The sequence below is a fragment of the Lathyrus oleraceus genome, chromosome 4 (genome assembly GCF_024323335.1).
Source record: "Lathyrus oleraceus cultivar Zhongwan6 chromosome 4, CAAS_Psat_ZW6_1.0, whole genome shotgun sequence".
In the NCBI taxonomy this organism is placed as follows: Eukaryota; Viridiplantae; Streptophyta; class Magnoliopsida; order Fabales; family Fabaceae; genus Lathyrus; species Lathyrus oleraceus.
Window position 1 is genome coordinate 164,375,975 of NC_066582.1, and position 26,541 is coordinate 164,402,515.

Here is a 26,541-nt window from a genome sequence, read left to right on the forward strand (position 1 = left end):
GGGTAGGCGCTAGTTCAGAGTTATACTGGTACTGTTTATAGAAAGTTGTTGCTAAATCAGTCCAGGTGCGGATGTCAGAGCTCTCGAGCTGATAATACCATTCCAACTGTGTGCCAGACAGGCTCTCTTGGAAGAAATGGATCCATAGCTTCCTGTCAGTGGTATGCGGCTGAATCTTTCTCACATAAGCTCTCAGATGCATCTGAGGACAGGACGCACCATCGTACTTAGTGAAAGTGGGGATTTTGAATTTGCGTGGAATGGTCACATCGGAGACCAGACCCAAACTTTCGAAATCCAGACCGGGCGCCTTCTGACCCTCCATAGCTAGCATACGTTCTTCCAGCAACTTGTACTTATCATCTCTTGGAGAGTACTGTTCATTTTCATAATCTTCATCGTCGTCCTCAGGGTTGAAAAGATCGACATTCTCCTCTTCTGAATCATTCTCTGTCTCCTCTTCTGGACCATTCGGGATCCCAAACTTGACTCCTGCGGCCTGTCCTTTACGCCTTCTTCCCGGGTTAATGAAACTCACAGCTTTCTTGTCTTTCTTCTTTTCGAGCAAAAGAGCCTTCAGTTCCTCCTGCCCCTTGGATAAGCTTAGCATCATCTCCTTGAATTGAGCATTCTGAGTCTGGAGATCTTTGACAGTTTGTTCGAGATCCATTTTTCTGTTTGTAATGAAGACCGTGAGAACATTGAACATGTAGAATACCTGTTATGCAGTGTTATGTTATGTTATGCAATGCATGAAATGTTTTCAAGGACTTTTGGAATTTAACTTTGCGTAAATCACCAACAAGAGAGAAATGTTTATTGCTAATTTCTTTGATCAATGTTCATTACAAAAGGAATAATAATAAAAATACAATGAAAGCTCAAGTCTCCCAGGGGCGACTTCTTTTTGGGCGAAGATACGCATTGAGTCTTCGTTCCTCATTAAGCTGACTGGTAAGTTCTAACACTTTCTTCCTTTCTGCGATGAACTGAGTCTCAAAAGTATCCCTTTCTTCTCTCAACTGGATCCAGGATCTCTTTAGTTCCTCAACGTTGGTAGGCATATCTGGATAAGGAATGATCTGAGGAGCACCTCCTTCAGCTTCAGGTTCGACAATCTGAGGTCCGATTGCAAGATATGGCATGACAAGTTCACGAGCTCTGGCGCGTACCCATCTGAGATAAGGTTCCATAGGAATAGAATTTTTCTGTCCTAACGTACCTCTCTTCACCATGCCCCAAGCTCGTACAAATCTTTGACGGAGGCCTTGGGAATCGTTGTCATAGTCGAACACAATGCCTTCGATGATCATTTCATGTGGACCATCTCTTCGAGCACAACCAAACTGTCGCAGAGCTAAAGCAAGATTATAAGTAATACCTCCTCTTATTCCTAGGAGTGGTACATTAGGGAACTCGCCACAACGGTCAATGATGGTAACATTTTCCTTGAACTGAGGACACCAACAGATGTCTGGGTGGGAGAGCGACATTATCCTTTGAGACCATTTCAAATTCTGCTCGTTCTTCAAGACTGATTGAGGAAGGTGCGAAATAAACCACCTAGACAACAAAGGTATGCAGCACATGAGAGTCCCTTGCTTCTTCATGGTACGAGTGTGGAGGGAATGCAAAATGTCTCCCAGCAAGGTAGGTACAGGGTTATGAGTGAGAAATATCTTAATAGCATTCATGTCTATGAATTGGTCTGGATTAGGGAATAACACCAAGCCATAGATTAGCAATGCCAGGATGTCTTCGAAAGCACGGACATTCATAACTTTTAAGAATTCTCGGGCCTTATTTGTCAGGAATTTGGCAAGTAAACCCTTAACTCCACTCCTTGTTACCCAATTAGCTTCGATGTCGGACTTCGTCATGTGTAAAGCTGCGGCAACTTCTTCAGACTTCGGAACCTTTTCTAAACCACTGAAAGGTATTTGATCAAGGATAGGTATCCCAAGCAGTCTGGAGAATTCTTCCAGTGTAGGTACTGTAACACCCCGATAATAATATAATAATTATTTAAATTACGTTAATAATCTATTTATTAACTTAATTAAATAACTGGATTATTATTATTATTATTATTATTATTATTTTGGAATAATAATTATTGGAATAATTATTTATTGGAATATATAAGTTGGAATAATAAAAAGTCCCAATTTTTGGAAAAAGGGTTTTCACGGGAAAAGGAAAAGAGAAGCGGCTGAAAGAGAGAAAGGGCAAAAGGCAGAGCAAGAGAAGAGGAAGAGCTTGAAGCTGCAGAATTTGCCGGATTAACTCAGGTAAGGGGGGTTTATCGTTGATTAACGGGTATTATATGATAATATGTCATGGGTAGTGATAGACCTTTAAATTACCTCTGAATTGGATGATTATGATGAATTGTGAACCTTTTTGGATGAACGAAATTGGGGTAGAATCGAGAGGAAATTCGTAGGAATTTGATGTAACCGTGTTAGATTTTGTGAAAACAAATAAGATATGAATTGTGTTGAGAATATGGACGATTATTTGATGTAAATTGGACTGTGAAAGGTTGGATCGGATAGGTTTCGTAATAGGGAAAACCATTGTAGATCTGAAATCTGGTTTCTGTAGCAGAGGGTTCTGTTCGCGCGCGATTCGCGGCGCGAAGCCCAGTTCGCGGCGCGAACTGGCAATTCCAGAAGGGTTCTGTAACGCACCGTTCGCGGCGCGAACCCTGCTGCGCGGCGCGAACTGTGCTGTGCAGAAGTTGATGTTGGATGGTGAATTCTGTGTGGTGGTGATGCAGTTTTTGGCTGTCTAGGCTGAATGATGTGACTTAGCTGAGGACCGATGTAATAGGGATCATTTCCCGTTGTTTGAGTGGCATAGGTATTAGTAGGGTGTGTTAATACTATGATTAATTATATGGCATGATATGATATGCTTTCGTGATAAAATGTGTTGATGATATGTGATGGTATGCATAATGCTGTGAATGTATCGGTTATGTATGCATTATTAATAGACTGTTGTATGGCTTAGAGTGTGAGCATATGTCTATTCTTGAATTGTTGTTGTTGTTGTTATTGCATTGCTAGGTGATTAGCATGCATATTCTAGCCTTTGGGGCTGTAGCTAATTCCCATGGTGAGGAATTAGTGAGTGAATCCTTGTGAAATTGTTGTTGATGTTTGCATACTAGATGAGTAGTGTGCATAGTCTAGCCTTTGGGGCTGTAGCTAATTCCCATGGTGAGGAATTAGTGAGTGAGTCATTAGATCTCAATGAGTGGGACTAGTGAGCTCAGTAGCCGTATCCGGAGGGATCGGTGAGCTTGGACTATATGTTCAAGAAGAGTTGGTACCGCATTTCATGGAGTCTCATTGTATAATGAATGCATGGCATAGCCTGTGGGGCTGTAGCTAATTCCCATTGTGAGGAATTAGTGAGTAAATCGTTGTGTTGTGTTGTTGGTGTTGAATATGGTTTGAGACTATACATATGATATATATTATTGTTGAGTATAATGTTTGCGTTGATACTGCCGTTATGGAGTGTGTAGTCTGGTTAGGGTGATTTGATGCGTTATTTACTTAACATTACATAATGTTGTATAATGCTTATTATATTGATTGAGGAACTCACCCTTACACCTATTTTTCAGGTAACGAGCAGTGAGTTGAATAGGAGCTAGTGCTTGGAGTCTAGTGTAGTCTCCTAGTGGGTCATGCTCTGATAGATGTAACATCGGGATGGGATGTTTAAATATTTTATTGATTGGTTGTGAACCATTTTGCATGTAATATGTTACATGTTTGGAATAATTGAGTTGTTTTCTATCCGTTGCGTATTATGCAGATACTTTATAATTTGAGTTAAATAAATGAGCATGACAGGAAATTATGATGATCGTTGTGAAATGATTGTGTGACACCCTTCGGGGCATAATTACTCTGATTGATTTATTATTATTTTAATTAAATAATTTGGGGTATTTAAAAGGGTGTTACATTAGTGGTATCAGAGCATAGTCGGTCGTGTCGAGTCGTAATTATTCTGTTTCCCCGGTACGGGATAGGTGTTGTGTAACCCTATCAGTACTTATTGTTTTGGCTTGTTGGGTTTTCAGAATAGAGATGGCTGGAAGAGGTAGAGATGATGATGCGATTGCTGAGGCTCTGGGTATGCTGGCTGGAGTACTTGGAGGAAATCCGAATATTGTGGGAATGGGAGCTACTCGTCAGTTGAGTGAGTTCCAAAAGAACAATCCTCCAATGTTTAAGGGAGCATACGACCCAGATGGTGCTCAGAAGTGGTTGAAAGAGATAGAGAGAATCTTCCGAGTAACTGAGTGTGCTGATAACCAGAAGGTCAGGTTCGGTACGCATATGCTATCAGAAGAAGCTGATGATTGGTGGGTTGCTACCCGCACTGAGTTGGAGGCTGCTGGAGATGCTGAGATTTCTTGGGCTGTGTTCAGAGAGAGATTTCTGAGGAAGTATTTTCCCGAGGATGTCAGAGGAAAGAAGGAGATAGAGTTCTTGGAATTGAAGCAGGGTAACAGGTCTGTTACGGAGTATGCTGCTAAGTTCACAGAGCTGTCGAAGTACTACACTCCCTATGCTGAGGCTGCTGGGGAATTTTCTAAGTGTGTGAAGTTTGAGAACGGGTTGCGTCCCGAGATCAAGCAGGCGATTGGGTATCAAAGGATTAGAGTGTTTTCTGATTTAGTCGACTGTTGCAGGATTTTTGAACAGGATTCCAAGGCCAGAGCTGAGAGCTACCAGCAGAGAGTCGATAGGAAGGGCAAGAATCAGATTGATCGTGGAAAACCGTATGCAGCTGGCAAGGGTTTTCAGAGGCAGAGTGGGATGAAGAGACCTAGTGGGGGAGATTCTAGTGCTCCTGTTAAGTGTTACAGATGTGGTCGGGCTGGACATCGTGTTCATGAGTGTACCAGTGCTGAGATGAAATGTTTCAAGTGTGGAAAAGGTGGTCATTTGGCTGCAGAGTGCCGGTTGAAGACTGTGACTTGTTTCAACTGTGGAGAGTTGGGTCATATCAGTCCACAGTGTCCAAAGCCAAAGAAAGAGAATCAGTCAGGAGGCAAGGTTTTCGCTTTATCGGGTTCTGAGACTTCTGCAGATGATCGTTTGATCCGAGGTACGTGTTGTATTAATGGCTTTCCTCTTGTAGCTATTATTGACACCGGTGCTACTCATTCTTTTATATCTTTGGATTGTGCTGTGAAACTTAAGTTAGAGATATCTGAGATGTTTGGTAGTATGGTGATTGATACTCCTGCGAAGGGTTCAGTGACTACTACTTCTGTTTGTTTAAGTTGTCCCTTGAGTATTTTTGGTAGAGAATTTGAGATAGACCTTGTGTGTCTCCCGTTAGTGCAAATTGAGGTTATCTTGGGTATGAATTGGTTGGTGTTTAACCGAGTTTCTATCAATTGTTTTGATAAGACTGTGGTATTTCCTGAAGATGAGGAAGAAAAGAGTTTGTTTTTATCAGCAAGGCAAGTGAATGAGGAAGTAGCTGATGGGGCAGAGCTGTTTATGCTATTAGCGACTTTGGAGGCTAAAGGTAAACTGGTGATTGGCGACTTAGCCGTGGTGTGTGATTTTCCTGATGTGTTTCCTGAAGAAGTGAATGAATTACCGCCAGAGCGTGAAGTTGAGTTCTCAATTGAATTGGTACCTGGTACTAGACCGATATCGATGGCTCCTTATCGTATGTCTGCTGTTGAGTTAACTGAATTGAAGAGTCAGCTGGAAGACCTGTTGGATAAGAAATTTATCCGTCCAAGTGTGTCGCCGTGGGGTGCACCAGTGTTGTTGGTTAAGAAGAAAGAGGGTACTATGAGGTTGTGTGTGGATTACAGGCAACTGAATAAAGTGACGATCAAGAATCGGTATCCTTTGCCGAGGATTGATGATTTGATGGATCAGTTGGTTGGTGCGAGTGTGTTCAGCAAGATAGATTTGAGATCTGGGTATCATCAGATACGTGTGAAAACTGAGGATATTCAGAAGACTGCTTTCAGAACAAGGTATGGACATTATGAGTATTCTGTAATGCCTTTTGGTGTGACTAATGCGCCTGGAGTATTCATGGAGTATATGAATAGAATTTTTCATCCGTATCTAGATCAGTTTGTTGTGGTGTTTATTGATGATATTTTGGTGTATTCGAAATCTGAAGAAGAGCATGCTGAGCATTTGAGAGTGGTTTTGGAAGTTCTACGAGAAAAGAAGTTATTTGCTAAACTATCCAAGTGTGAATTTTGGTTAGAAGAGGTTAGTTTTCTTGGTCATGTGATTTCAAGAGGTGGTGTTGCTGTTGATCCTTCTAAGATAGAAGCGGTATCTAAGTGGGAAGCTCCGAAGTCAGTTTCTGAGATAAGGAGTTTTCTTGGGTTGGCTGGTTATTATAGGAAGTTTATTGAGGGGTTTTCTAAGTTGGCGTTACCGTTGACAATGTTGACTAGAAAGGGGCAAGCGTTTGTTTGGGACTCAAAATGTGAAGAAGGTTTCCAAGAGTTAAAGAGAAGGTTAACTACTGCTCCTATTTTGATATTACCGAGTTCGTCGGAACCATTTGAGGTTTACTGTGATGCTTCATTGTTGGGTTTAGGTGGTGTGTTGATGCAGAATAAGCAGGTTATAGCCTATGCTTCGAGACAGCTGAGGGTTCATGAGAGGAACTATCCGACGCATGATTTAGAGTTGGCAGCTGTGGTATTTGTTTTGAAGTTGTGGAGGCATTATTTGTACGGGTCGAGATTTGAGGTTTTCAGTGACCATAAGAGTTTAAAGTATTTGTTTGATCAGAAAGAGCTGAATATGAGACAGAGAAGATGGTTAGAATTTTTGAAGGATTATGATTTTGGTTTGAATTACCATCCGGGTAGAGCAAATGTAGTGGCCGATGCTTTGAGTCGGAAATCATTGCATATGTCTATGTTAATGGTCAAGGAATTGGATTTAATTGAGCAGTTTAGAGACTTGAGTTTGGTGTGTGAGAGTACTCACAATAGTGTTAAATTGGGAATGTTGAAACTAACAAGTGGTATTTTGGATGAGATCAGAGAGGGTCAGAAATCCGATATGCTTTTGGTTGATAAGTTGACTTTAGTAAATCAAGGTCAGGGTGGTGAATTCAGAGTTGATGGGAATGGTATTTTGAAATTTGGTAATCGGGTGTGCATTCCGGATGTTACCGAGCTTAGGAAAAGTATTCTCGAGGAAGGACATCGTAGTGGTTTGAGTATTCATCCTGGAGCTACGAAGATGTATCATGATTTGAAGAAGTTGTTTTGGTGGCCGGGAATGAAAAGAGGAATTGCGAGTTTTGTTTATTCCTGTTTGACTTGTCAGAAGTCGAAGATTGAGCATCAGAAGCCGTCTGGGCTAATGCAACCGTTGGCTATTCCAGAGTGGAAGTGGGACAGTATCAGTATGGATTTTGTTTCGGGTTTACCGAGAACAGTTAAGAATTTTGAGGCTATTTGGGTGATTGTTGATAGATTGACGAAATCAGCTCATTTCATTCCGATCAGAATGGATTATCCGTTGGAGAGATTAGCTGAGTTGTATATTGAGAAGATTGTGAGTTTGCATGGTATTCCGTCGAGTATTGTTTCGGACAGAGATCCTAGATTTACATCGAAGTTCTGGGAAGGTTTACAGAAGGCTTTGGGAACTAAGTTGAGATTGAGTTCTGCATATCATCCGCAGACTGATGGTCAGACTGAGAGGACGATTCAGTCACTAGAGGATCTTTTGAGAGCTTGTGTTTTGGAAAAAGGAGGTGCTTGGGATTGTTATTTACCTTTGATTGAGTTTACCTACAACAATAGTTTTCATTCGAGCATTGGTATGGCACCGTTTGAAGCTTTGTATGGTAGGAGATGTCGGACACCTTTATGTTGGTATGAGTCCGGCGAGAGTGCTGTGGTTGGACCGGAAATTGTTCAACAAACTACGGAAAAGATTAAGATGATTCAGGATAAGATGAGAATTGCTCAGAGTCGTCAGAAGAGTTATCATGACAGGAGGAGGAAGTCACTTGAGTTCCAAGAGGGAGATCATGTGTTTCTTCGTGTTACTCCGATAACTGGTGTTGGTCGAGCTTTGAAGTCGAAGAAGTTGACACCTCGATTTATTGGTCCTTATCAGATTTTGGAGAGGATAGGAGAGGTAGCCTATCGTATCGCTTTACCGCCGTCACTTGCGAATTTGCATGATGTTTTTCATGTGTCTCATTTGAGGAGATACATTCATGATCCGTCGCATGTTGCCCAAGTAGATGATGTACAGGTGAGAGATAACCTGACTGTTGAAACATCGCCTATGAGGATTGAGGATCGAGAGTTGAAGCAGTTGCGGGGTAAAGAGATTGCCTTGGTGAAGGTAGCTTGGGGAGGACCAGCAGGTGGCAATGTAACTTGGGAACTGGAGAGTCAGATGAAGGAGTCTTATCCGGAGTTGTTCGTTTGAGGTACGTTTTCGAGGACGAAAACTCTTTTAGTGGGGGAGAGTTGTAACACCCCGATAATAATATAATAATTATTTAAATTACGTTAATAATCTATTTATTAACTTAATTAAATAACTGGATTATTATTATTATTATTATTATTATTATTTTGGAATAATAATTATTGGAATAATTATTTATTGGAATATATAAGTTGGAATAATAAAAAGTCCCAATTTTTGGAAAAAGGGTTTTCACGGGAAAAGGAAAAGAGAAGCGGCTGAAAGAGAGAAAGGGCAAAAGGCAGAGCAAGAGAAGAGGAAGAGCTTGAAGCTGCAGAATTTGCCGGATTAACTCAGGTAAGGGGGGTTTATCGTTGATTAACGGGTATTATATGATAATATGTCATGGGTAGTGATAGACCTTTAAATTACCTCTGAATTGGATGATTATGATGAATTGTGAACCTTTTTGGATGAACGAAATTGGGGTAGAATCGAGAGGAAATTCGTAGGAATTTGATGTAACCGTGTTAGATTTTGTGAAAACAAATAAGATATGAATTGTGTTGAGAATATGGACGATTATTTGATGTAAATTGGACTGTGAAAGGTTGGATCGGATAGGTTTCGTAATAGGGAAAACCATTGTAGATCTGAAATCTGGTTTCTGTAGCAGAGGGTTCTGTTCGCGCGCGATTCGCGGCGCGAAGCCCAGTTCGCGGCGCGAACTGACAATTCCAGAAGGGTTCTGTAACGCACCGTTCGCGGCGTGAACCCTGCTGCGCGGCGCGAACTGTGCTGTGCAGAAGTTGATGTTGGATGGTGAATTCTGTGTGGTGGTGATGCAGTTTTTGGCTGTCTAGGCTGAATGATGTGACTTAGCTGAGGACCGATGTAATAGGGATCATTTCCCGTTGTTTGAGTGGCATAGGTATTAGTAGGGTGTGTTAATACTATGATTAATTATATGGCATGATATGATATGCTTTCGTGATAAAATGTGTTGATGATATGTGATGGTATGCATAATGCTGTGAATGTATCGGTTATGTATGCATTATTAATAGACTGTTGTATGGCTTAGAGTGTGAGCATATGTCTATTCTTGAATTGTTGTTGTTGTTGTTATTGCATTGCTAGGTGATTAGCATGCATATTCTAGCCTTTGGGGCTGTAGCTAATTCCCATGGTGAGGAATTAGTGAGTGAATCCTTGTGAAATTGTTGTTGATGTTTGCATACTAGATGAGTAGTGTGCATAGTCTAGCCTTTGGGGCTGTAGCTAATTCCCATGGTGAGGAATTAGTGAGTGAGTCATTAGATCTCAATGAGTGGGACTAGTGAGCTCAGTAGCCGTATCCGGAGGGATCGGTGAGCTTGGACTATATGTTCAAGAAGAGTTGGTACCGCATTTCATGGAGTCTCATTGTATAATGAATGCATGGCATAGCCTGTGGGGCTGTAGCTAATTCCCATTGTGAGGAATTAGTGAGTAAATCGTTGTGTTGTGTTGTTGGTGTTGAATATGGTTTGAGACTATACATATGATATATATTATTGTTGAGTATAATGTTTGCGTTGATACTGCCGTTATGGAGTGTGTAGTCTGGTTAGGGTGATTTGATGCGTTATTTACTTAACATTACATAATGTTGTATAATGCTTATTATATTGATTGAGGAACTCACCCTTACACCTATTTTTCAGGTAACGAGCAGTGAGTTGAATAGGAGCTAGTGCTTGGAGTCTAGTGTAGTCTCCTAGTGGGTCATGCTCTGATAGATGTAACATCGGGATGGGATGTTTAAATATTTTATTGATTGGTTGTGAACCATTTTGCATGTAATATGTTACATGTTTGGAATAATTGAGTTGTTTTCTATCCGTTGCGTATTATGCAGATACTTTATAATTTGAGTTAAATAAATGAGCATGACAGGAAATTATGATGATCGTTGTGAAATGATTGTGTGACACCCTTCGGGGCATAATTACTCTGATTGATTTATTATTATTTTAATTAAATAATTTGGGGTATTTAAAAGGGTGTTACAGGTACCAACTGATAATCTGGGAATGTGAAGCAATGATGTTTAGGGTCGAAGAACTGGAATAAAACTCTCATCATATCTTCTTTGAACCCAGTGGTAACTAAATTTAGAAGAGAACCATGTCTCTTGATGAACTGCGCATGATCGGAAAGTTCTGACACTAAGTTCTTGAGTTGAGGAGAGATTGCTACAAGATTAATCCGGATGGTCTTCCTGGGAGCCATAGCCTTACAAAACAGAGCAAAGTTAAATCCCTAAGTCCTTGAAATGGTTAGTACAATGTTATGATGTCATGATGTTATGATGTTAAGATGTTATGATGTTATGAGGTTAAATAAATAACAAGCACAAGCAAGTCACACAACCATCATTCCTAGGTTTTAAGGCTTGCATGAGTTCCATAGGTAAGTACCCTCCCCACTGAAGTTTAGTTGGTTCAACCTGTCCTAGAATAGTAACCGGGTTCTAGAAGGATCTCAAATCACCGACCTTCCTTTAAGTCCACTTCAGTGCAACACCAAGTGGTTGACCGAAGCTTCCCTAAAGTCCAATCTCAAAGAGTGTAGTATCGAGTCTCAACCAACCCCAGTCAGAACCGAAGTCAGTTATCTCACTACTTTCTAATGGCCAGGATGAGTCAATTAGGGTTCTAAAGGTCTGGTTAATGCTTTAATGACACCACGCGGAAGCCAAATTTTTCCTCAAGTGAACATGAGGAACATCAGGACATCCAAAGTGTCACATTAACCGTAGCCATCATTTTAACCATTCCAGTATACGCCGGATAGTCGCGATGATCTATTGCTACTTACCTAAGGTACACTAGATCCGGGTGTAGGATCTTTCACTCAAAAATACCCAAGCAATCCCTTAAAAGTAAATCAGACAATTTTAAATAAGTGATCTTGTTTTTAAGGTAACCTCTCTTTTTAAAGTTTCCCCAGCAGAGTCGCCAGTTCTGTCATACGGTGAACTGACTTAGGGTGTTTTGCTTTTTATCGCAATGTCGCGGATAGCAAGAGTCGCCACCGACTTTTCTTTTATCCAATAAGGAAAGGTGGAAAAGAACAGGAAAGACCTCAATAGATTTTGGGTTCGGGAGGTACATTATACAAAGGGAAGGTGTTAGCACCCTTTGTATCCATGGTTATCCATGGGCTCTTAATTGCTGGATCACTTATATTTTTGTCTGAAAAGTGTTGGTGAATTGTTTAAAAATGTTTCGAAAAGAGAGTTTAACTTTGTAATGATTCTCGTATGAATGTATACAAAGTATTTATCTCGTTTGATTTTGAAAAACAGTTTAGAAACATATAACTTGGTAATGATTCTAGTATGAATGTATACCAAGTGGTGATTTTCTAGGACTTGCAAAGTGTGAGGGGTGGAAAATGTTTTAGGTTATGATCCAGTAATTGAGAGTTATACCTTCCTAAGGTCGTTATGAACGTTTCCTATCCTTATGAGGGTAAAATTGTCCTTACTATTGAGAAGTAAGTAATTTTACCCTTTGGATGTTTAAGGGTCATCGTAGGGTCATCGATAGGTCATTGAAGGCAACAGTTGTAAGGATACCTTAGCATTCGAAGGGACGATCATCATTTAACCGTAGGCTACACCGAAGGGTCATCGAGGGACAAAATCGTATTTTCGAAGGAAACATCCGAGGGACTATGATTTATTTTAAAGGGACATGATGATTTAATCGAAGGGTCTTTGCTAAGGGTATCCCCACATTCGCGGGACATGACCGTAATACCGTAATATCGTAAGGCAATAAAGAGAGGTCCAAAATCACATGTTTAAAGGTCATATTTTAAAGTCAATTAGGTGATTAGGATGAATCTCCACATTAAAATCAATACATTAAAATTAATACATTAAAATTAATACATTAAAATTAATTAAGCAATTTAGGGTGGATCTTCATAAGGGTATCCCACAAATAAAGTGGAAGGCCTAGACAGCAATCTTTTCCTGGGAAAGGTGAACCTTTACAAAATTCAGCAAACGGGTTAGAGTACCAAGTCAGGATGCAATCAAGGATTGCACCGCAAAAGAGACCACAGCAGCATGAATGTCAGGCAAAACAGTGCATAATTAACATAGAATAGATCAGGTTACTCATAGGACATAACAAATATCAACGGCGGTCCCGTTCGCCTCTGCCTCGCCTAGCGAGGTCCTAGCGAATGCTCGCTACATGCTCGCTTAGCGATGTGCTAGCGAGCGGCTGCGGGTTTTGAATTTCAGAACAGTATGATCTCAGCATGCTGCATGCCTTATTGCATTCAATTACAGAAATAATATGGTCAAACACTCAGGATATTCAGGCGTACTGGAATTCACATGCAAAGTCTAATTACATATCCAAAAATTCAATCATGATGCATTATGTATTTAGAGATTTACAAATTGGAAGCATAAAACAATAATGATACACAAACCTGTTTGCAATGGAGTGGTAATGCTGAATTGGCAAGTCACTTTTGGTATCGGGTTGAGTTGGGCGGCGGTAACTTCGGTGCGGATGAGCGGCCGTCAGGGTTTCTTCACTCCGACTTCTCTGGGCTACTCTCCGGGGTTGCTATGCCAGGGTTTCCGGCCGTCTCCGTCTCGGTTTTCCGTTCTCCTCTTTTCGTTCTGGAGTTGGGGTATTTATAATACTCCTTTGATGACCTAATGGGCTCAGAATGAAGCCCGAAATTTTCTATTGTCTGTCAGCTTCGCTAGGCGAGCGTGTAGCGAACGTGTAGCGAACGTTCGCTAGGCGAGCGTGTAGCGAACGTTCGCTAGGCGAGCGTGTAGCGAACGTGTAGCGAACATGCCAGTTTGGGCCATTTTCTGGATTGGGCCATTCGTGAGCTGGGCCTTTGTTCCTTTAAGATCAGTGTCATAAAAATGAGTCGGAATGCCCTGAAAAATGTCTTAAAATATTAATGGGCAAATTTTGGGGTATGACAACATGGAAACTCCAAAACCGGATAAAAAACCACAACCATTATCAATAGACACCCAGAGAATAACACTATGTGAAAATTTCTACAACACATAATATACCCTCGACTAACCAAGGCCCCTAGTACACCCATACCTTCCAAAACAAATATTTAACTATATCTCACAACACTCTAATTCAAGGGTATAAGAGAACAAAGAAAGTCAAATACAAGCTTAAAGTGCTTTTGACTGATGCATCTTAGAATAAAGAACTTGAATCCTATATATAGCTTTCGACTCCATCTTCATTCACAAAACTAAGCAATGTAAGAACGTGTATCCTATATATAGCCTTTGATTGTCTCTTCATTCACAAAACTAAGCAATATGAAACTTCTTCAACATGTATATTTTCGACCAACACCAATAATTTTCACCTTGATTGAAGATAATACATAAGCTTTCATTGTCTTCACTAACAATCATACTCCATCATAAAGAGTATCAACATGTATATTTTCAACCAAACTCAACATATTTACATTCATAAGTAATAGCAGCAAAATATAAATCGTCCAATTGCTGATTATTGACACTATCTGCTATGCTTTTAGCATCCAGCTCAAAATCCACCCCCATCAAAATCAAGATCATGCATCCATTTGGTAGATGAAAAAAGTTCCAAAGCTTTCCCTATGTCGACCTTGGTATTAGGGGAAAACTACTCAGTCCGAGCTACTATGAAGTGACCCTCATCATCTTGAATGCAAGCTCTTATTCTTACTTTATTACAAGAATTCAAGAAGGACGCGTCATTTTTGCTCTAAGTAATATTTATGGACCTTTCACCTTTGGTGGTATTGCTCGTTCATATTTGTAGAGCATTCTTCCATCCCAATGAAAGATAAGAAGCACAATTACAAATAGTGTCTAATGAGTCTTCTATGTGATTTTAGATTTGAATGTTCCTAAACTTTAAATAATCTACAAAATGGTTGAAAACACTTCATGTTGTTCTTGATTTAATACCTACAAATACAAATAAAATATTGTTGCAAAAGAGATGTTGTCGTTCAACAAATACTCCATAATAGGCCAAATACCTCATTTCTCCCAGCATTCAATACTGAAGGTGTGAAAAACACAAGAAATGGGGGTTTGAATTTGGTTTTACAAGCAAAAGCTTTTTCCAAAACAAAACACCACTAACAAGTTAAATAATGAAGAGATAAAAACACAATGATTTTTAGCCTGGTTCTCTTGAAACTCAAAGCTGATTCAGTCCACCCGCCAAGGTGATTTGCCATATACACAAGGACTTAATCCACTATAATCAACATATTATAATAAACACAAAGAATACCCTTTTTTATCTTCTCAAGGATCTAACTAAACCTTAGTCTCCTCAAGGACTCACAAAGAATAACTTTCTTTGTCTTCTCAAGGATAACCTCCTTAAGGAATCAAATAAATAGTTTGAATAAAAGTTTATGTGTTACAAGATGCTTCTTCAAAAGCAGATTTACACAAATGAATAATAAATACTTAAAGAATATTGTATAAAAAAGATGATAGCTTTTCAAAAAGAAAGATAGCTTGTCAAAATACTTGTATAGACTAGCAATTTCTTCAAGTCTCCAAAGCATGCTTATATAGTGTAAGCATGTGACTGTTGGATGGCAAAATCGGGAAAGCTCCTTGAGCGGTTGTCCACTGTTGGATGAGAAAGGAATGATACCACGTACTATCCTTTCGCCCCACATATTTAGTGACAGGTGTGATGAATAGTACAGTCCTTGCCCACGAAATCAGATAGTGGAAAGGTTGTTTGATTTGTACTATGTACTATTTGATCATGTTCCCATTTGATCTTATCTTTAGATTCATTAGCTTCTGATAAAAGATGATTGAAGCATGAAGTGAAGAAGTAGAGATCTGGATTCAAAAACTTCAGAACCTTGGGTCAGAACCTTGACAACTCAGTTATCTAACTTTAGTTCTTCAAAGTCTTTAGAAACCTCAGTCAGAACCTTGATAACTTCAATCGTCTATCTTGAGATCTTCATAATCTTCAGCTACATAACACAACTTCAGAAGCTTGCCATTCTTTATAAGTTTGTTGATCAGAGTCACGTTCAGAAGTAAAAACTGAGAGAACATTGCAACGGTAATATAGAGTCTCCTCAGAAGCTTCTGATGGGTGAAATAACACAGAAGCAGAAAGAACATTGCAGCAGCAATATTGATGTCTTTCAGAACTTCTAAAGCAGTGCAGAAGTGAATTTGGAACGCAAAGTTCAGAAACTGATGATGTTGCATATCATATGATCAGAATCAGAATTGGTTGTTAAATCTACACAATAACAAACCATTAGGGTACCAAAATTGTTCTCACACAAATACAAAATTGTTATCATCAAAACTCAAGGTATAGATGCATAACCAAATCTTGTTCTAATAAGTACTCTTTGGGTAATGTAATAATAAATGCTTAACATCTTCATCTCTTTGCCACAGGCACCACAATAAGTTGGACACTAAACACCTTTTCCTATTAAACGCCTTCTTGTGCACACACTTCCTACATACACGCCACATAAATTTTCTAACCCCATAGAAGCTCCCATTTCTCACCAATCCTTATATGTGTTGTATTTATAGCTTCATTCTATACAATATCGATAACGCTACGTACTGAAAACCTGTTCTTATTTTCAAACTTCCACATGAACTTGTCAACCTTAACCACTTCAAACTAGGGAGTATTGAGAATATTTGTCGCTTCTCCCCCCCCCCCCCCCCCCCCCCCCCCAACAAGAGTGTGAATCATTTTAGTGTTCCGTTATTTAACATTATTATACATTTGATCCAAAACTTTCAAATTTTCCACTATCAGATTGGTCGACCAAGGGTTTTCCAACGACGTGCTATCATATAACCAAATTTGGCCCCAGACTGCGATATTCTCTCTTGATCCAATACACCACTTGTACCCACCTCGAATCACACTTTTTGAACTCGAAATACTCCACCACTAGGGTTGTGTCCAATAAACGAACTAGGGAAAACACACTTAAGAAAATACTCATCCTTGTAAAGATGAGGAACCAAATTACTTGAATTTTTCATGAAACTTGAAGCTAGTTTACGAAGCATAACTTAGTTAAATACACTTAGATTTTTGAAACCCATACCTCCCTTATTCTTATGCACAAAAAACCGTTATCAAGAAAGCAAATGAATACATTTATCCTGGTCTCGGTTATGCCCTAACTGAAAAAATTTCATCCTTTTCTCATTTTCGTCACTTAAGAAGGTTGGTAACAAGAAAATACTCATTACATAAGTTGTAATAGATTGGAGGACTGACTTGATAAGTGTCTCCCTCCTTGCTTGAGAAAGACACTTACTATTCCATGTGTTAATCCTTTTCTATTTTCTTTATTTTATAAATTTGAACACTTTTTCTATTTCTACGAATCATAGATGGTATGTCGAGATAGTTTTATGTACCTAAAACTTGTTTCACTCCAATAATATTAACCACTACATTCTTTACAGCATGAGCAACATTTCTACTACAAAATATTTTAGAGTTTGAAGGTTTACTGGATTGTATATAAGCTTCTTCATATTTAGTAAGAATAGTTTTCAAAATATTCGCTTCATTTGTAACAGCTCTAAAGAAAAGAAAACAATCACTAGCAAAAATGAAGATAAGATATGACTGAAGCATTCTTACAAATTTTGATGTCGTGAATATTTCCCCTAACTTCAGCGTGTTTGATGAGCGTTGAAAGGCCTTCGGAACAGATAATAAAAAGTATGGAGAAAAGGGATCACCTTTCCAAAAAAACATGTCCCAAAATAATTAGTCTTATCGTAATGTCATTCATAACCTCATAGAAGTCCATAGCTTCCACCCATATCAAGTTTAAGAGCCACATCACCAATTTTTCCTCTAGTTTTTGACTTCATGTGATGAACCACCTAAATAGTTGCCATAGCATTTCCAAGAATAGATCTTTTAGGGATAAACATTAATTGGTTATCATAGATACGTTTGTCAAGAACTTTATTTTAGATGATTTGATAGAATACAACATGATAAAGTGCAATTAGTCTCAAGTCTTTCATGGACGTTTGAACTTTTCCTTTCGGAATTAGAGTAATATTAGTCATGTTAAGGCTAGGTGGAGAAACACCAATCTCCAACCAAGAACAACTTGCACTAAAAATGTATGGCTCACAAGTATCCTAAAACTTATGATAAAAACTAGGATTGAAGCCGTCTGGACCAGGACTTTTATTCTCTTTCATAAATAAAATCTTTTGTAAACTCCTCAATATTAAATGTTGCAGCCAACATATTGTTATCATATTCGAAAATAGTTGGTCCTAAAGCCTGTAAAACCCAATTTTGTGGGATTGGTGAATTTTGAAATAATTCTATAAAGTATGTGTAGAATAGAGTCTCATTGACCTTGGCTAGGGTTTGATGAAGACAATACATCAAAAAAAGAAGAAGAAAATAAAGTCAACATTGACAACAAAGAAAGCAAAAGAAGAAGAGTTTGAGCAATCATGAAGAAAATGGAAAATAATTTAGGTTAAAAATCTTTATCTTTAAAATATCATAATTCATCTATTATATCACTTAAAATCTCTTAAAAATCATTCAAACTTCATCTAAAATGATTTTAAAGTATATGAATAAAAACCATTGATGTTGTGCCTTAAAATGCTATTTTTTATGCTGGAAGTGAAGTTGTAATCGATTATAACATACCTGTAATCGACTACAGGTTGCCAAAATTCAAATTTTTGGCACGTTGGATTGTTGTAACCGATTACATGCTTATTGTAATTGATTACATCTTGAACCAATATGTTTTTTCATCCACCATAATCATTTTGTTGAATGGAAAAGTTTCATGGTACCATTTCAAAGTTATGCATCCATTCTAAGAGGTTTCTACTACAAGAAAACTACATTTTAGCGTCGACTACCTTGCTAACAGACTAAACACCGACGCTAATTAGGATTAGCGTCGGTAAGGGCATAACCCCATAGCTCGAAGCTAACACTAGCGTCGAACCGGTGCTAGCCCTAACGTCGAGTTTAGTCTACGCTAATATGATGCTAAAAATATGGTTGTAAGCCAACGTTTGTAGGGTTTATCGCCAATCTCCTACAACGCTAGCATATGGCATGTGATCTCATGTTGTTGGCTAGACCAAAACAACTATATTTTACACGTCATCCGATAGCGGTGGCCCTAGTCGATGCTAATTATAATTTTTTAAAAATCCTATATTTAGGATGTACCAGAACCTATTTAAAATGAAACATTATTAATTTTTCTTTTTATAAAGCACCATAGCCTCTTTATAAATACAAAGAAAATGTTCCATTTGTAAATATATATAAGTTCCATATAAGGAAAATTACAATGTTACATCAAAAATTCATTTTTAAGAGAACAATCTTAATAAAATCAATACTATGATAGTTCTCAATTTTGTTTCAAATTTTTATTAAGATCGAACAAAATTGAGAACTATCATAGTATTGATTTTAACTACATGTTAATGATAGGGTAAGATAATTAAAATATTTTTCACTATCTAAACCTCTAGAAAAGATAATAAAAAAAGAATAAAAAAATAAAAAATTTAATGTATACATGTATATGCAAACACTGATTCTTCAATCTCGAAAAGCATCCTGAAGCGCATACCAACAGAAATGTTGCAGAACCTGTTGAAATGAAGAGCCAACTTCCTACCTTCACAACAACAATTTGCATATCATAATTGTTAAAAAGAAACATTGTCGTAGTTTTAGAAATATATTTAACCTAAAATAAGTAAATCTATTTATGAATAAAAAATAATCAAAGGTAAATTAATAATTATGCAAATAAGTATACATACTTGGACATTCAAATATATTAAATAATTACACCTTCATAAGCCATTTGGAGTGTGTCTCGAAGACTCCACAATCCAAAGAGCACTTAGCTCACATGCTTCACCAAAAAAACATAACCAATAAAATTATTAATACTAATAATTATTAATATTTAAATAAATAATACTAATCATTATAAAATAATCAATTATCATTAGTTAAATAATTAATACTAATAATTATTATAATAATTATCAATTATCAATATTTAAATAATTAAACCAAAAACAAACTATATACAAACAAAAGGTTTTGTAAGTATTTGAAACCAAGGGATAAAACCCGAGAACAACCGCGACAACGTCTTTAATCATCTATAAACAATTGACAAAAATTACCAAGGATCAATATCAATCTACAAAATTGATCAAACTCAAATATTTCAAGGAATAAACTCATGTAAACATACATCTAATTATAAAAAAAAATTATAGTAGATATTTAAAAACAATTTTAATGGACAAAATTCACCTAGACATGAAAAATGAAACCAATGATCTAACAAGTCTCAAGAACTAACAAACTGAGCAAATAAATATTAACAGTAATCAATGGCCATATATATATATATATCCATCTAATGTTTAGAGTTATCTTACTAGAATTGTTCAATAAAATGACACGTGGCTCAATTTTTATATCAACGTGCAAGTCATCATGGTCCTGCACATAGCTTCCTTCCTCCAAATTTGAAGATAACGATAATTCTTGATAATATAAATCATTGGCATGGGATAGAAACTAAGAGAAGATTGAAAAATAAAATATGGAAAACTGAAGTATTAAAAAACAATCACATATTCTACATAAGAAAATTATATATGCAATAGTGAACTACTTACCACAAATGTCAGTTTGGAATTTCAACCAAAATCTTTTTAAGAGGTGTTAGAACACAGACTAGAAATATGTGAGTATCCTAACTTAATTTAATAACCACTTAAATTATCCAACACTCACACTTAACTATCATTCCCATAAATAGGAAGAATACTAATCAATACACTTTTTTTAGAGTAGCATTAGCAGATCAATACATGACGACGTACTTAAAAGAAGGAAGGAAGAATACAATAAAATTATTAGGAGAATGTCTACCTCATAAAATTATCCAACAGTTATAATGAAAGCAGACCATCCATAAGCACCTTACAACAAAATAGAAAAATAAACCACTTAAACAAAACTCTCAAAACAGAACCATGACCAATCATCTTAAAAATTAATTACAACAATATAAAATGCAGCTACCAAACATAAAATAGAAGCAAGCACATCAACAGCTTAAAAAATAGGCTAGGTCTAAAAAAGCAGAGTAAACCAAAATAACGGGGAGAACAAGAACCCCAAACCGCTTATCACAAATTAAAGTGATGATTTTACTTTGCTAAATGATTAACGAAATTGAAAATCTATGAAGCAGAATGGCAAAACTCAATCTCTTCAATCTGGACAACTAAATCTCCTTTTGAATCTAAGAAGAAAACCTGAACATGTAAGCATAGAAGAAAAAATCGAATGAGGAAGGTAATGAAATCAATTTCTTTGATTTTTTCTTTGAAGTCGAGTTAAAGAGAATCTAAAGTGAGGAACTAGCTGAAGTTCTAATACCTGAAGCGATTGAGAGGCGAAACAACGATGACCAGAAACAATTGAGAGGCGAAACGGTGATGACCAAAAGCGATTGAGAGTGATTGAGAGAGTAATACCTAAAGGAATTGAAGATTAATGTTAGGGTTCGTTTGAGGAAATGGAACCTTGAGACGAACGATTGCAATCTCTTTCACCAATTGCATGTTAGATTTAAGATTCTCTATAGTAGTAGTGAATACATTCATCGACGATTGAATAGCGATTTGGATGAGGCAATTAGGGCAGATGAAGTTGAAAACGGAATAGGGAAAGAGATTAGAGAATAGCGATTTCATTGCATTCTTTACATTGTTTTTTTACTATTTTTTATTTTATATATTTGTTTATAATAAATTTTATATATTTGTTTTATATTAAGTTGTATATCTTATTTGTTTTTAAAATAAATTTTAGAAAAATTTGTTTTATATATATTTTATAATTTTTCAAATTTATTTTATGATATAATACTATTACTTTAAGTAATGTTTGAGAGAAACAAATAAAATGTATTAATTTTTTATTTAATTTTGGGTTAAATACACTTTACCCCCCTGTAATGTTAGCGAGTTTAGGGTTACCCCCTGGTAAAGTTATTTTTTCAATACCCCCCTTATGTTATGTAGATTCCTTCATAGAACCCCCTAATATCCAGGTGGCATGGAATCTTGGTTTTTTATTTCAAACGTGGCTTTTTAATTTTTTTATTTTCACATGTGAATCTTCATTAGGTCTCCAGCATGGCATAAACTAGAAATTAGGGTTCCAAATCCATCCCTCTCTCTCTTCGTGAAATCCATCCCTATCCCAAATCCATCCCTCTCTCTCTTCGTGAAATCCATCCCTATCCCAAATCCATCCCTCTCTCTCTTCGTGAAATCCATCCCTATCCCAAATCCATCCCTCTCTCTCTTCGTGAAATCCATCCCTACCCCAAATCCATCCCTCTCTTCATCTTCGTCCGTGTCCCCTTCATCTGGGTTATGGGTGGCAGCAAGGCATCTTCCACGAGTGAAGTTGGAAACGGCTTACCAAGATGTGGATGCAATGAAACCATGAAGTTGTTGGTCTCCAAGTCAATTGAAAACCCCGGTCGCAAATTTTGGAAATGCAGGAATAATATGGTGAGCAATTTTGAAGCATTTTATTATTTTGAGTTTGATTTCGAAATTAATTGTTGGTGGTGTTTGTCTCAAATTGCAGAATGGGTGCGGTTTATTTTTGTGGGATGATTTGGTCAGTGAGTTTGCAGTGAAAGAAACCAATCCGTCCGGATGCCGCCAATGTGAAGTCAACAAGGCTTATTTGATTGAATTTGCTAAAGAGATTGTTGAGGAGATAGATTGCAGAGTCGGAAAGCTTAACAAGTTAGAAAAACTGAAGAAAAAGATTGCAATGGAAAAGAGGAAAAATTTATGGTTAATGTTTGTAATTGGTCTGTCATGGATGTTGATAGCAGCTATGGTTAAGTTAGTCTAATGAGTCTGTCATGTAATTGTTATGTCATTAGTGTTTTTCAGCAATGTAATGTTGAACTTGTAATGTGTTCATCAATGAAATGTAATCTGTTCATCAATCTTAAACTGTCAGTGCAGCATCATTATTTGATTAAACTTTCAGCATTCAATCTACCAATAATGACAGAAAAAAGTTATATCATAATGAAAGAGCAAAATTGCAAAATCATCAGAAAACTACAGAACAATTTTATAGTCAGTAATTCTAAAGAAAATATGACATAGTAAACATATAAATAAATTGAAATATATTAATGTAGTCTATCTCTTAAACTTTTTCAGTGCAGAATTCAAGGTGAATGTAATTAAATACTTTGGCTTTTTCTTTAGGTCCTGCAGAATTCATGGTTTTGTTGTAAGATTAGTGCACAGACTAGCCATGGCTCTCTGCAGAATTCATGGTTTATGAAAAACAAGAAAAAAATGTGACAGACTAGCCATTGTGTTTTATAGACAATACACACCAATAATGTTAAACTGATACATTAGAATTGATCATCACAGTAAGTGCATATGTTTGTTATAAAAGGATTACAAAATACATGTCTTCAAAGATCAGTTGGCATTACAAAAGAGTTTTCCAAAAGGATTACAAAATACATAGCAGAAACATAATAATCAGTCCCTCATTTTGAAGTGGGTATGTCTTCATTTTCTGGTAGGGTAATTGGTTTGTCACTAGATATTCCTTCACCTGTTATGGGTCTTTTAAACCAACTCAACTTGATCCTCTCACTTTGCCTTCTTTTGATGATAGGTTTTTTTTCAACCCTTTTTCTGGATTGTTTTGTGATTGAGGCAGCCACACTAGATCCTGTTTGACTCATAATAGTTGGAACAGGCATATCAGTTGGAGGCTGTGGATCAGTTGGAACAGGCACATTTGTTGGAACAGTCATATCAGTTGCAGTTGGGGCAGGCATATCAGATGCAGTTGGCATATCATTTGCAGTTGGCATATCAGTTGCAGTTGGCACATGTCCTTTTTTAGGTTTTCTCTACAATGTAAGACACAATGTATGGTTGTCATCACAATGCATATCACAATGAAGAATGTAAGACAGAATGTAGAATGTAAGACAAAATGTATTAGTTACAACTTATATGGATAATCTAGGATTGAATAAGCAAGAAAGATTACCAGCTCTGCTTCCAACCCCCTGACAACGTGCCGAGAAGTCAATAGTTTCCCTGACTGTCATCTCAGGAATGTGCAGGTCATACTGGCTTATGTAAGCTGATGTTTTTTGAGGAACAAATTCATCTAGTCTGTGACCATTGTAACAGATTTCTCCATAAACCTAAAGTTAAGTAAAGAGGTAGGATACCACAGCGATTAATACGTAGAATCTTCATTGATTTTGAAGTTATGCTAAAAAAAATCATTTGAACTCAATGATTTTGCACATTAACTTTATTCTATATTACTGTGTTTAAAAACTGACCTCAAGAGATTGATCTAGTTTTCCAGCCAATGCCATTAGTAAGGTAGTTTTCCCACAGCTAGGTGGACCCAGAAGAAGAGTAAGCCTGCATTAAAAGCCATATTTGATGAGTTAACGTTTAGAAATCCGGTCCGTTTTTTTATTTTAAGCTTCATCATTTTGTTTTTTCTGTCAAATAACCATATCCATGCCAGAGTGTCTTATGGATCCTTTTCTATTTGTGATTGTGAATACCGAATTCATGTGAATATGAGTGCATCCTTGTAAAATGTTCACTTACCTTGCCGGCTTTATGATGCCACTGACATCTTTAAGAATGCCCAATTTGGTTTCTTGAGAACTGCATGATATAGTCTTCACTAAATCCTGTTTGAATCACAAGTTAGTTCTGTTTGCTTGTACAAATAAGATGAGGCAGTGACAAATGTAGGTTGTGGTGCATATAAATAGAAAGAGAGATTGAAGGAAGCATACTTACTGAAAATAAGCTAGAAAAAGAATTCCATAGAGTAGGAAGTGGCTTCCCTTGAACAACCTCACATTCTGCTTCTACATTCAGGTTCTTGTACCTTACCTCCACACTAGGTAACTTCACATTCACTCTGAAAACAAACCAATCTATCAGCCAATTCTTCAAAATAATCCACTAATATAAACTGAAAAGATAACCCCCTTCCTTCTTTTAACTGAGTGCCATAAATGTAACAAAAGTGCTTATCATATAAGTGCTTATGTATAAGCTATTTCTATAACAACAGTTACAAGTTATTCCGAAGAATTTATTATGGAAATAAGCTAAAAACAGCTGGTGCACATGTCAGAAGCTATTTTCATAAGCTCTCTCAAACAGTCTCGTAAGTGTTTATGTGAGTAAATAAGCTCGAATAAGTCAATCAATCTATAGTACAAAATCTACTCAACTCCAGAATTGGATGCCAAAAATATCATAACCAGTTGTGAATACTCCACTCAAACAAAATGTCAACCCTAATTTGTTAGTAAAACAAAAACAACTTATTTTGCAGCATGATCTAGTCCAGTGTAAACAAATTACCTTTCCATCCTTTCTCTAAGTTTCTGCAACAAGTTGAGATTATCATTCTCAATATGCTTGATGAGCTTATCAATAAACAAACGCTTATCAACAGCTCCAAGTTTAGTAACATCAACAACCCTTTTACTACTACTTCTTTGCCATCTACTACCACTCTCCTCCTGAGTGATTTCATCAACAAAAGAAGTTTTAATCCTTTTGAAAGTTGGTAGTTTCTCTATAGCAGCCCATTTAGATTGAAGCTCTTTATCTTCCTCCACAAATGAATCTGCATCTCTGTCAAAAGTCACAACATGACCTTGATTTCTTCCTCTTGGAGTTAACTCCATTACTAATCTTAACTTCAATCAGCAGCTACTGAACCCCATTAACTGTCGTATCCGTACCCCCTCTGTATATAATTTCTTCTTCAAAAACCCTATAAAATTCACCCCCATGGTGGAGTGTAACACTAAAGTGTTGTGAATCCTGTCAATATATTATACCCACATGTCAAAGATTGTTGATTTCAAAATTTTACCCTACGACATTGATGAACTTCAAATTTTTACTAACCTCGGACTTTGGACACTTCACTGAGCTCGTCTTCACTGAGCTGGATCGCTTCTTCGTATTCGCTGAGGTTGTCTTCATCTTCGTCTTCACTGCGGTCGTCTTTCTCGTTTGCTTCGTTCCCTGCATTCTTCTTCTTCGTCTTCGTCTTCCCCTGGAAATTTCGTCTTCGTCTTCCCTGCTATGTTCAGAACCCTAATTTTCTAAGGGGGTATTTGAAATTAAAAAGTGTAAAATGACACATAATCACTTTAACAAAATTAAAAATATGCCAGGTGTAGGACCTCTTATTAGATTCCATGCCACCTGGATATTAGGGGGTTCTATGAAGGAATCTACATAACATAAGGGGGGGTTTACAAAAAATATTTTTACAGGGGGGTAATCCTAAACTCGCTAACATTACAGGGGGGAAAAATGTATTTAACCCTTTAATTTTTAATCTGTTCCATTTTTTATTTTTTAAATATGATATAATTTATTTAATAATTAATTAATTAATTAATTTTCAATAAATTTCATTTTTATTTATTTTTTAATTTTATAAGTTATTTTAGTTTTAATTTTTTTAATTTTATGCTACGTTATTATTTAATTTAGTTTTTATTTTACTTTGTTTTATTTTATTAATTAAGTTGTATTTTATTTTATTAATTAAGTTGTATTTTATTTTATTAATTTAAGATTTTGATTTTATTTTATAAAGCTAAAATTATTTTATTTTATTTTATTAGTTTTAGTTATTACTTATATATTATTTTATTTGTTTTTTAGTTTTAATTTGTTTCATTTTTAATTTTTTATTATGTTTAAATTTTATTTAATAAATAATTTTTCACAAATTTCACTTCAATTTATTTTTCAATTTTATAATTTATTTTACTTTTACTTTTATTTATTTTTAAGTTGTTT

General features: G+C 36.7%; 2 protein-coding genes and 1 long non-coding RNA gene across 4 annotated transcripts; 1 reads left to right on the plus strand and 2 right to left on the minus strand.

Moving 5' to 3' along the window:
* Window positions 1-19,054: 19,054 nt before the first annotated feature.
* LOC127074320 (uncharacterized) lies at window positions 19,055-21,379 on the minus strand. Of its 2 annotated transcripts, XR_007785971.1 has the most exons (3): window positions 21,041-21,379; window positions 20,528-20,916; window positions 19,055-19,244 (listed from the first exon to the last, which is right to left on the minus strand). It is a non-coding gene; the product is annotated as an uncharacterized LOC127074320 (long non-coding RNA). The 2 variants fall into 2 exon arrangements; XR_007785970.1 differs by lacking the exon at window positions 19,055-19,244 and having other exon boundaries at window positions 20,375-20,916.
* A 410-nt stretch (window positions 21,380-21,789) lies between these two features.
* Window positions 21,790-22,540, plus strand: LOC127136523 (uncharacterized). The gene is made up of 2 exons (XM_051063068.1): window positions 21,790-22,185; window positions 22,265-22,540. Exons 1-2 carry the CDS (start codon window positions 22,045-22,047, stop codon window positions 22,538-22,540), a joined length of 417 nt encoding a protein of 138 aa, XP_050919025.1. The 5' UTR covers window positions 21,790-22,044.
* Window positions 22,541-23,678: 1,138 nt separating this feature from the next.
* LOC127136524 (ABC transporter G family member 37) lies at window positions 23,679-25,433 on the minus strand. Its single transcript, XM_051063070.1, has 5 exons — window positions 25,078-25,433; window positions 24,502-24,625; window positions 24,304-24,389; window positions 24,024-24,108; window positions 23,679-23,879 (listed from the first exon to the last, which is right to left on the minus strand). The coding sequence occupies exons 1-5, from the start codon at window positions 25,404-25,406 to the stop codon at window positions 23,679-23,681; spliced, it is 825 nt and encodes a 274-aa protein (XP_050919027.1). The 5' UTR covers window positions 25,407-25,433.
* Between the last annotated feature and the right edge of the window lie 1,108 nt (window positions 25,434-26,541).

Bases quoted from the DNA above. Each gene is read 5' to 3' on its own strand.
- LOC127136523 (XM_051063068.1), top strand. From the start codon at position 22,045: ATGGGTGGCAGCAAGGCATCTTCCACGAGTGAAGTTGGAAACGGCTTA. The intron at 22,186-22,264 runs GTGAGCAATTTT...CTCAAATTGCAG, and splicing joins GGAAATGCAGGAATAATATG to AATGGGTGCGGTTTATTTTT.
- LOC127136524 (XM_051063070.1), bottom strand. From the start codon at position 25,406: ATGGAGTTAACTCCAAGAGGAAGAAATCAAGGTCATGTTGTGACTTTT. The intron at 24,109-24,303 runs GTAAGTGAACAT...CTTTTAATGCAG, and splicing joins GGCATCATAAAGCCGGCAAG to GCTTACTCTTCTTCTGGGTC. The intron at 23,880-24,023 runs GTCAGTTTTTAA...ACTTAACTTTAG, and splicing joins AACTAGATCAATCTCTTGAG to GTTTATGGAGAAATCTGTTA.